Here is a 12,109-nt window from a genome sequence, read left to right on the forward strand (position 1 = left end):
CTGGTTGACCTGATACCTGTTAAAAATATTACTAAATGGCTTGCACCCAAAAGCAGGAGTTTTAAATGTGGCAAATGTATCAACTGCAAGTTTTTGCTAACCTCTGATGTTTTTATTGATCCTAGAACCTCAACCCCATATCCCATTCGTTTCCATCTTACCTGTGACAGCCGCTATGTTGTGTATGCGATCAATTGTACATGCAAATTGGTGTATATTGGAAAAACGATAAGGACTTTGAAAGAACGAATTGCGATGCATCGCTCCTCATTGAAAAAAGCCCTTACCACCATTAATGCTACAACTCCACCTGTGGCCAAACACTTCCATCTTTTAAAACACTCCATGAAGGACTTCCATTTCATGCCTGTGGATCACGTTCCCCCATTGAGAAGAGGGGGGGACCGTGGAAATCTATTGCTAAGAAGAGAAAGCTTCTGGATACGCCAACTTGGTTGTATCTCTCCTGATGGACTCAATGAGGAATATTCCCTCAATTGTTTTCTTTATTTTTTTTTGTCTCATGTTTTTTTCCTTCTTTCCTCTATTTTCATTAAGTTTGATACATTGTCATTGTTATTGAGGATTTCATATATATTGTATATACAGTGTGGTTAATATATCATGTGGCTAATGCACCTAACCAGCTCAAAGCCGTATACTTGTGTCACCTGCTACATGGCCCCTTTAAATTGTTTATGTCCACCCATTTTTGCCCATACAGGCTATTTTCCTACATGCTCCCTCCTTTGATGGCGTATCCCGACAGTTTGCTGGGATCGCTGTCATTCAAGTAGAGGTATGAGATGTGCACTTTGGCCAGACCTCGCCATGGTAACGGACGCCAGTACTGGGTTTGTACCTAGTCTAACGCCGTAGATCCAGGCGCAAGGTCCACTGTAGTATGTGTGGCTGGTTGCCGTGGAGACGGACGCGGGGAAGGACTTTCCATCTGTACCCGCGTGACGTCACATCCGGCTACTAGCGCCGTGCGGCTGGTTGCCGTGGAGACGGACGCGGGGAAGGACTCTCCGTCTGTACCCGCGTGACGTCACATCCGGCTACTAGCGCCGTTCACATACGTTTTCCGGCATGTTCAGTGGAGGAATTAAGCGGACACATGCAGGTGGGAGCGGTGAGCTGGTATGATACAGGTGTGCTGTTTTATTTCTAATTGGCCTTGCTATATATACGTGATCCAACTGATAGCCGTTTATGCTCCTGACGATGGTGACAACACCGAAACGGCCGTCGGGTATCAGTGGCTTGAAAGTGGACCACCATGTTTTGCATTACTGGACTGTGGTAACATTGTACATGGACTGTAATTATGCTGGTATATCTTATCCCTCATGGTGTGTCCCTACGTTTTTTTCTTTTTTGACTTTGAAAATATAAAAACATTTTTTCCTTTGGAATGGATGTGCTGGCTTCTTTGATTCCTCTAAACCTATCCTTATGTGGCCTGGGCACTCTGATGATGCTTTGTTAAAGTGTGCGAATTGCCGGGACTCTATGTATATGTGTGTGTATATATATATATATATATATATATATATTTTTTTTTATTATTATTATTATTATTATTTATATACATTTGGTCTATCTATAATATTTTAACTGACCCTGCATATACTGGGTCACCTAAGTGTCCATCTCTGTACTTTGCTCCTCCCCCTGGAAACCCCCTTCTGAAAATCTTGCGTTTGCTCCTGATCTGTCCCACCTGCAGTGCACATGGTTATACCAATTTCAAGAACAACTTTGTACTGCGATCAGATCTGAATAAGGGCCTTTATCTCTGTCTACATTATCTCCTTTTAAAGCATGGTAAATAGACCCTTTCATCTCTGAGTATGGGCAGAATTATGCTATTTATTTTGGAATTCAACTTTTTCATTTGCAAACTACTGTACAACAATTATGTAGCAGCACAGTGTTGTAAAATGAGAACTAGTTTATCATACCTCCCAACTTTGTAAACAAGTAAGTCGGGACTCCAATGCTCGGACTTGCCACACGTCCCTAAAAAGGGGAGTGGCTTTGGAGGAAGGAATGGCCTTTGTTGCAATGAGGGCTTTGGACAGCCATGAGAGATGCTGGCATGCCCCCAGTCCCTTTGTCTCCAGTGAATAGATGATGTGCATATGGGCACAGCATCTATTCACCGCTGCTCTGCTATGCAGAAGAAGAGATACAGGTGTTTTTCAACTATTTAATGCCCCATATGGTGGTAGTTGTGGTTCTCCAAGTACCAGCATGCAGGGAGGCTTACTGGGAACTGTAGTTCAACCTGTAAAAGACAATGCTAGGTTTGTTTTTTGACACTTATTGGACTATCAACTCAGCAACCTCAGCCCATGGGTGTCGTGGATAGCCCCATGGAATTGCCGGGATCCCCACTCCCCAGGGTAACACAGTCAGGTCTAACTCTTTGGGGCAGTGATGCAGGGGGGGGGGGGGGGGAGTGATGCGGGGAGGGGGGGGGGGAAGGCTTCTTGCAATACTTTGCCCGAGATCTATAATTTCAAATGGAAAACATCTTGCAAGATCGGCAAAACATGTGAGTTTTGCTCTAGACTCCAATTTTTGCCAAATCGCCTCCCATTACATGTGGCCCGCTGCATGGAAATAATTTGACATACCTGTACATGCTGGAAGTCTGCAAATATGTTTTCCAAAATAGGTGCTATAAAGGTAAGAACCAATACAGCACAATATCAGCAGACGTCAGACAAACCCATCTAATAATGACATAACTGTCTTTTTGAATACATTGTCACAATTAATTGATTTACTATATATCAAACAAAACAATGTCATACCTCACAACTTTGAAACAATGGCTGGTGGACACTGCAGGCCCTGTGTGGGATGTGGCAACATCCCCGAAAGACGGGATGTTCCCGTGAAAATCGGGACAGTTGGGAGATATGCAATGTGCATTTGCAAGGCTACATGTTTTATTCATATCAAAATATGTCCCATAAAACCCATTCTAAACTCATCTGATAGAAGATAACTGAACTTTTTACAGCTACTGTAACAAGGCACATATTTTTGTGTTTTATCAGTATTGCAGTACAAAAAATATTCATGGAGATAGTCTTTCCCTTCGGATAACTGCATTTAACAGTGACATGATCTATGTGAAAATATGATATAACTTTCTATAATGTATAGCTCTGACCACATTAGAAAAAAACAAAGATTACATCATAACAGATCTTCTGCCTTAATGTCACAATGGGCAAGATGTACAAAGCCTTGAAAAGTAATAAAAGTGAGAGTGATAAACCACTGACCAATCAGCTCCTACCTGTCATTTTTCAATCACAGCCTGTGACATGGCAGCTAGGAGCTGATTGGCTGGTGGTTTACCACTTTCCATTTGATCACTTTTCAAGCTTAGTACATCTGGCCATGTGTACACTCCTGTAGTCACTGCATAGCCCCATCCATCTCCTGGAGAAAGCTATCATGATCAGCTATGCATATGTATCCCAGCCCTATCTTTGGTGCATGAGATGTGACTGAAGTTGGACGGACCTCTGAAGAGCATCCCTGATGGTAACACGGCACTGTGCCAAAATCTTGGCTATCTTTCCAAATACATGGCTCTGCTGTAAGCAGGTAGGAAAGAGGTGTATCTGTGGTGCATAGGTGTATCTATCATGTTTGCAGGGTGTGCAGAACAAAAGGATATTTGGGTCACATGGCTCTACAGAGCACAACCTACACCCAGACTTTGCTGCCAGCAAGCAACAGGGTCCTGGCTGGTGCCATCTTTCCAAAGATGTCTTCAGACAGATGTTGCAGTGCATTGAAAGTCTTTGCTATTGTCTGAATATGCACCATCATTTCAAATATCACTGGGAAGGTGGCACCCTCCACACAAGGTGTGGGGCACACTACCCAGAGAAGAGCGGCTGCTGTTCCAAATGGGCCCCCCAGAACACCAATATGCAGGGTTATTCTAGCCCACAGGGGTACAGGGGAAACCTCAAGTGGGCCCCACTGCCTGGGGCCACACCTCCTGCACTAGAGACTAGGTCCCAGCCTGTGCCCTGTAATTATTCATTATACTTATGGTATGTTACCTCTTCCTGCACATGACTATGGTGTATTCCCTACAGTGCATTGACACTGTTATTAATATTGTACATTATCATTAATGTGCTAGCAGCATTTACAATACATATTATCACAGGTCCCAACTCATGCTCTGTAATAGTTAGGCAATCCAATATGGTGGCTGGTCACACCCCCTCTTGAGGTTGGCCACATACCTAACCATGGGCCCCCACGACTGCATCCCCCCTCCATGCCTAACACTGCTAATACATACCTCCCTACATTGGTGGCAGTGGAGGAGGGACATTTAAGCGCGCCTTAGGCGTGTGTCCACAAATAGGGGGGGTTGGTCTCATAGGCAGGGGACATAGCCTATGATCACACAGTCTATTCCCTGCTCAGCAGAGTAGTGGGATGCAGGGAACTCCCAACTGCTCCCCCACTGGGGACACTGCCGGCCCTGAGTGGGAAGGTCCCCAAAAAAGGGACAGTATAGGAAAGGTATGCTAAAATGCCACTGGACTGTAGCAAAGTGGGCTAGCCTGTTGTATGAGGTGGACTGGTCTTGAATCATGAACCTATGCGCATCTACAGTATTTCATATATGCTCTTGTCATTATCCACCTAAATTAAGGGCTGTATGCTATAATAAATGTCTCGCCTGTGTCTGTAATACATCTTACAGTACATACAATCTTACAGTGGTTCTCAACTCAGCCTTCAGGACCTCACACAGTTCATGTTTCCAAGGTCACCCACCAGGTGCTCTCATTACTCACTGACAAATTTTAAAAGAGCCACAGGTGGAGCTAATTAATTCACTTGATTCTGAGAGGAGACCTGCAAAACATGCACTGTGTGGGGTCCTGAGGACCGACTTTGAGAACCTGTGGAATAATATATAGATAGTATAACAAATATACCAATAATTACAAATTAAAGTCAATGCTTTGCTCACCATAGTCGTATTCATTATGAGATCCAAGTAGCCAAACGTTGTAAATCTCCTGTTTCCATTTAGGTACTTTCACATACAATATGCTCTCTAAAAGGTAAGTGAATATCAAGAGGTAACAAATAATTGCATTATAGAAAATGAAAGGGTATTTTTCAATGATGCTGTCACAGCAGTATTTACAGGCCCTAAAATTAGCATTATACAAGAGAGCTACTAATAACATTGAAAATATTCCTGTAGAGGATTGAAGTGCTGTTCATTAATGACAGGAGTCTAACATAAAAAGTGTGATTGTGGGGGAAGATCTTTACCTACACAGAGCAGATTTCTTGTACATAATTCTTGTGTGCTCACAATGAAATAACAGTAGATTGCAATGGTGTGTTCAGGAGAGGTGTTTTCACACAAATGTAGATCTCAGTAGAGGGTCCTGATTCAGAGAAGGATCACTGGGCAAAGCTGCTGTGCAGTAATATGCTAATGCCTGCAGTAGGCATCTGAAGGAAAACGGGCCCCTCCTGCTAGCACCTTGGATCCGAATGCGGCATCATCTCACAGGGCTGATGGCAGCAGCATCGGCAATCTGAATAGACCTAAGCTTACTCAGAATGGCCGAAAACTGTACACTTACGAGGATAGTAAATCAGCATTGGGAGATGCAGGCATTGGAGTTGCAACTCCCAGAAAACAAAACCAACATGTCCCAGCTTTCTGTTAATGCAGGCAGCGCTGTCAATTATGTCAATCAGGCTGCGACTTGGTGGCACTGCAAGCAATCTTGAAGGAAGAGACCTGCATTTGCGCAGATCCCTAAATATCAGAAATGTACGTAAACCATGAATACATCTCTGAATCAGAAGGGATATAATGTGCAGGTGTGTTTGACGCCAGGCAATAGAGGCACTGGTGATGACAACCTACATCCACTTCAGACACAATGAGGCTGAGTCAGTTAGCACTGAGTTGGCCAAACATTGCTTGGGTAAAAAACTGCAGCTGCAACCAGGGCTGACATCAGAAATTGTGGGGCCCCGGACTGACAAAATAGGTAGGGCCCCCTTCCCTTTCTCGAACATCTGGAATACCTTGTGAGACCTGTGTCTGCAACACCGGCCGCACTACTCAACCTTTACTGTATACTGTGCTTCAAGGGAAATGTGAACTTTTTTCATGAGAAATTACCCTTTATGAACTCCAGTTCTGGGCCCCCTTTCTGTCTGTTTCTGACTGGAGTCCCCACAGTCCCCGCTGATGGCTGCCCTGGTTGCAATTTTCTGTTAGAAAGCTCCATTAAGTTAGTGCAGGTCTCAATGGGGATAACACAGCTTAGTCTGCGGTACCGAACTAGGTGAAAATTAGAGAATAATTCTTGTTTTCATGTAAAAAGATCAGTACAACTGGGATACCTCTCCCAAAGAATAATAATGTATTAAGAGGTTTTTACATAGAAAAAAAACAAAAAAGTAGGTGGGGATGAGATATATATATGTATACGCAAGCATCTTTCACATGCACACACGTCCCAGTCAGTTGGTGGGACCATGCCTGTCTACGCTTTATGGAGACGGACAGGGTTGCGGAACTGGGCGCGCGAGCGTCATGTGCTTGCGCTACCCCTTCTGACTGCTGGCAGGGCCTGGCGGCTGGTGGGGGCTGGCGATTCTATCGCCTAGCATGAAACCGGCTCCATCTGTGTGGGAAGAGGTTTCTGAACCTGCAGATGGAAGTTGCTAAATTTGTACACGTTATACACACTTACATATCACTATAGATACAATTTAATGTAGAGGTATTCTAGGCCTTTAGGGGGTACATTTCCTAACAGTGTTTAGAAGTGATAAATGTTGCCCATAGCAATCAATCAGATTCTACTTATCATTTATCTAGCACCTTCTTGAGGATAATAGCTAAGATCTGATTGGATGCTATAAGCAAGATCTCTCACTTCTAAAAACTCACACTTTAGTAAATGAACTCCCTATTTACTTGCTGGCTGCCAAATTCCCTTCATTTGTATGCAGCCCCCTTGTCCTCCTTGCCCCTGGCATCTAGGGGCCTACAGGAGCTATATGTACAATCCTTATTAGTAGCTCTTTTACATAAAGCATGACTTTTAGGTTTTGTAGTATCTTTAGAAAATGGTAAAAAGCATATTTTTGCCTTTGAGCTTAAATTATTTTAGGACATGTTATCAGGGCTTCTCTTAAAGTGTACGCTTATGCTAGATATGTGGTATTACGTTGAATACCGCTATTTTATATGGTGAGCAATTTTGCTTTTATACAATCATGAAAGAAATGTATTATTGGTATATTTGTTTAATTTATTTCAAATAACTTCTTTTAATAAATATTCCATGTGTTTCATGAGCTCAAAACAACCAGGCGTTATAAGGAAAATGTATACAATATTAAGGGGGAAATTGACTAAGATGTGAGTTCTATTTCACATACTGTAGGATGTTGCTATGGGAAACCAATCAGAATCGACTTAAAATTTATTTAGCGCCTTCTAGATGATAATAGATAGTATCTGATTGGTTGTCCATAGCAACATCCCATGTGATATAGATCTCCCATCTTTGTAAATATCCCCCCAAAAGTTTATAAAAATGCACTTACCAAGTGATTGCTATGACACTCCGGGAGATAGGAGGGTAGTATCTGGGCTTTTTATTGCTTTAAAGTGCTCATTATCAAATATTTAATATATATTATAACAAAAATCTAAATGTATAAAATAATATCACACAGTTGTTGTGGTTGATTTCCTCAATATAGTTTTTTGTGGTTTTGGTGCAATTGGCGGAGGCTGATTTCCAGGCTTTAAAGGAAGATGACAGCTACTGTTAGTGATTCCCAGGCCACCGTTTTCAATAGGAAATGGCGGGGTGGGGGGTGGCGGTAATGGACAGTGATGGGGGAGTTTTCCCGTCAAATGGACAGATTCCTCATGTAGATGTACATCTTTGTTTTTCCCTTCAGATCGAACATCACAGTCCGGGCAGTAGCCATGGTAGAGAACATTTTCACTAAAACGTACACGTTCTTTTGTTGAAGCCTGAGAACACCGGTCCTTTTCTGGTCTGTGTAGTATCTGCTGTCCTGTCATTTTATCCACTTTTATAGTATGAATTGTACATCGGTCACCATTAGGAAGTTTGACAGGTCCCCCTGGCAAACCACCATTCCGGAGCAACACTCCATTATTCTTCCCAGCGTTGGATGAGTTAAGTAACCTTTGCGTTTCTTCAAATTTCACCGGCGTTAACCGTGGAGGTGGCGGTGGTGGATTGGGCTTCCTGAGTACTGTCAGGATGGCTGAGGGGTGTGCAGGTGGGGTTATTAAAGGTGCATTTGCTCGAAGTTTAATCTTTTCTAAGCTGGAAGCTGTTGTGCTGCTTGAGCTGCTATTCAACGTGTCTGTCTTTGAGCTGTCTGTCATCTCATCTTCCAGCTGCAGATCTGACGTTAAAGTGTCTATTTGGTCAACCACCTGTTCATGGAAACAATGAGATACAATTATTATTTCATAACAGACACAATACAGGCAAGGCAAACTTCACTAACAACTTGCATTACATTTGTAGTTCTGTGCCTGAAACTGTTAGGGAATAAATAAGAATTGCTTGTTTTATTTATTTCAGTATTATTTGTACTGACAAATCCAGTGGTAATAACATGCCCGGGGAATCAGTGAAGGTCTGCAAAAACATCAATCCGCAGCACAATAGTATATGGCGCCAATTCTGAACATAGTTGGATGGACGACACAGAGCTCTGCTCCAGCACGCTTTATTATGGGTAACCCTGGGGCAGTGGCGTAACTAGATCCATGTGGGCCCCATAGCAAAAGTTTTGTAAGGGCCCCTATTTATAACCTAATGCTGAAAAATGTATATAGCACATGATACTTTGACAGGCAAAGTGGGCCCCTCTCAGCTCTGGGCCCCATAGCAGCTGCACCCCCTGCACCTATGGTAGTTATGCCCTTTCCCTGGGGTACTGGGTTTAGGGCTGTCTGTAGTGAGCTGTATATAGGGCCTGATTCATGCCTGTTCCATAGGCTGCATATGTTTGCAGCTTAGCAACTAGGTAAATACTGCCCGCCGGCCGACCGAATGCCCCCACCGCGCAAATACCTGCATTTGCATGTAAGGGGAGGTGTATGCTTACATTCCCTCGCATGCAAAGTGTAGCAAACAGCAGTGAAGCCACAGCAATGCCCGGGGTAGAACAGCATCTCTCGCCATGCCCCTTTCCCGCTAGACCATGCCCCCTATTTACTGGCATGCACAGGGGGTTCTACAGCACACCAAGTGTAACAGAGCATGGGGATGCCCTGTCTTTCAAATCTGAGCTAACAACATTGCCACCAGCCATTATAAGCTACCTACATACCAGGTCTATTTATTTCAACAACAATAATCAACTTTGCACCTAAACCTCCCTGCCTGCTGCCATCTCTGCCTTAGAACTGTCCATTGTTCCACACATGTAATCATTATACAAATCCTGTTATACCACTGTCATATATAATGGGTGCAAGGTGTGCAGTGCACACAGGCCCCTGGGTCCAGGGGGCCCACACAATCGGCATCACTGACCAATTCAGTTAATGATATCGTCCAGTGTGTATGCACTATATCCTTCAACCGGGAGTTGAACATAAATAGTTGATTATATTGTTTACAAACAAAATCATCTAGTATGTATGGGGCTTTACCCATACTCTTTTATAATGGGGTAAAGGCTGTCTAGGGGTCACACTTGACTCTGAACTATCCTTCATTCCCCACATTCAGTCTGTCTCAAAATCATGTTACATGCATCTAAAAAACATATCCAAGATACGACCCTATCTTACACACGACACTGCTAAAACACTAATCCATGCACTCATTATCTCTCGCATTGATTATTGCAATAGTCTCTTTGTTGGTCTTCCCAAGATCAGACTCTCGCCACTACAATTTATTTTGAATGCTGCAGCGAGGCTGATCTTCTTATCCAGATGTGCATCGTCTGCTGATCCGCTCTGCCAGTCCCTCCATTGGTTGCCCATATTCTACCATATTCAATACAAAATACTTCTTCTCACATAGGGCTAGATGTATCAAGCTTCAAAAGTGATAAAATGGAGAGTGATAAACCACCAGCCAATCAGCTCCTGCCTGATATCTTTCAAACACGGTCTGTGACATGGCAGGAAGGAGCTGATTGGCTGGCTGTTTATCACTCTCTATTTTATCACTTTTGAAGCTTGATACATCCAGCCCATATAAAGCTATTACCCAAACCACACCAACCTATATCTCTTTACTTATCACAAAATATCTCCCAACTCGCGCTCTCCGCACTGCACAAGATCTGCGTCTCTCTTCTGCATGGACCACTAGCTCCCTTTTAATATTACAGGACTTTCATAGGGCTGACCCACCCTATGGAATGCCCTCCCATGCATAATTAGACTCTCATCAAGCATAAAACTTTCAAGCGTTTCCTGAAAACTCACCTCTTCAGGCAAGCCTATCAAATTTAGGTACCACCCACTTAACCCTCAGAGGCACTTATGTATTATATAGCTTCCCTTCTGGACTTGCAACTTAGTGGAGCTGCTATGCTATTACTGGCTCCTGTCCTTGTGTTTTCCTCCTATTTCCCTATAGATTGTCAGCTTGCAGCAGGGCCCTCCAACCTCTATGTCTGTCTGTTTTACCCAGTTTGTTCTTTCAGTGTTGTCATCAGTTGTAAAGCGCAATGGAATCTGCTGCGCTATATAAGAAACTGTAAATAAATAAAATAGCTATGTCATTGTCTGGAAGATGGGAAATGTTGGACTCCCAGCTTTGGTCACACATTCATACAGGTTCATTGATTTGGGTAAATGACAATGGCATCAAAGTGCACACTGACTCATAATTTGTGCCGTCATTCACATTTATTTTTGGATTTCTTTTATCAACCTTGCATACCCTGGGTTTATCAAGTATGTGAAACTTGGATATCCACTCATTAAGATCAAATGTTCCTTCTCCCAAAACATTTCTTAGTTTCCTGTTTGACTAAGTTTCTTTGTTATTTGATTAACAAAAGTGGTAGTGCTGTTAACTGAATATTATACTGTAACAATAAATTTAGGTAATTTTAAAGATAATGAGCACATGCTCCCAAGGGAAGTTATATTTACTTTCATCTCTATTATCTTGATGTCATGGGTGATGCATCACAGAATAATATGTAAAAATGTCAAAGCAAAAAAAGAAAATAATTTTCTATGTGCAGCCCAGGATCTTCTGAAGTGCTGCACACACCACCAGATGGATTAAACTTGGGGCATACCGAAGGCCATGCCCCTTTCCCAACAAGGCCATGCCCCCTTTCAGGCATGTGGGGTCCATTTAGCACACTGGGTGACACCAACATTAGTTCATGACTTCCCATTAACCCACTTCCTACAGTAAGACGAACATACTGTAATGAGGATAATTGATCTCCCACTCGCCCTGTTGTTGCCTAGAATAAAACCATCAAATGATTCAGGAAACAATTGTACCTTTATTTGAAGGGTCTTTCTGATACCAGTGGAAATTTAAGGTGCTCTTGATACTCATCATTTCACATCCTTCATATCTATGGAACTAAATACTTTATATACAAATATAGCACAGGGTAAGACATTGCAAGCCATGGATCAATAATGATCCTTAATCTCTCATTTATCCTGATATGTTATGTTGCAGTTTGGAATTAATCCTGACATCTAATTACTTGAAATGTCAAACCAAATATTTATCCCAGTGAAAAGTCTTTTGCTATATCGACAATGTCATTTTATTTATGGACAGGTCTTCAAACATTTCATTGATAAATTAATTACCCTTTTTGTGTATTGTGATTCATCTTACAATAGAATAAAAAAAAAGCGATTTTGTTTTCTAGATATGGCAATATACGGTATATAAAATGATGACCTTAATATGACTTTATGTCCATTAAAAATACATTTCAATAACTTAATAACTGTATACAATATAATTCAATTCACCATTCTTTTATTCTTGATCATATTCCCGAA

General features: G+C 42.3%; 1 protein-coding gene across 4 annotated transcripts in view; it reads right to left on the reverse strand.

Annotated features, from left to right (window-relative positions):
- The window catches only part of PRR16 (proline rich 16), a 355,016-nt gene that overhangs the window by 116,840 nt on the left and 226,067 nt on the right, over positions 1–12,109 (reverse strand). For 2 of the 4 annotated variants that reach the window (XM_083151599.1, XM_083151600.1), the window contains exons 2-3: positions 7,654–8,527; positions 5,033–5,119 (exon numbers count right to left, since the gene is read on the reverse strand). In XM_083151599.1, coding sequence (XP_083007725.1) covers positions 7,778–8,527 — 750 coding nt within the window. In that variant the 3' untranslated portion in view covers positions 5,033–5,119; positions 7,654–7,777. Of the gene's footprint in view, positions 1–2,670; positions 2,690–5,032; positions 5,120–7,653; positions 8,528–12,109 lie in introns of those variants that run through there. The other 2 variants (XM_083151601.1, XM_083151603.1) reach the window with 2 other exon arrangements.

The sequence above is a fragment of the Crinia signifera genome, chromosome 1 (assembly GCF_055691185.1).
Source record: "Crinia signifera chromosome 1, ASM5569118v1, whole genome shotgun sequence".
Classification (NCBI taxonomy): Eukaryota; Metazoa; Chordata; class Amphibia; order Anura; family Myobatrachidae; genus Crinia; species Crinia signifera.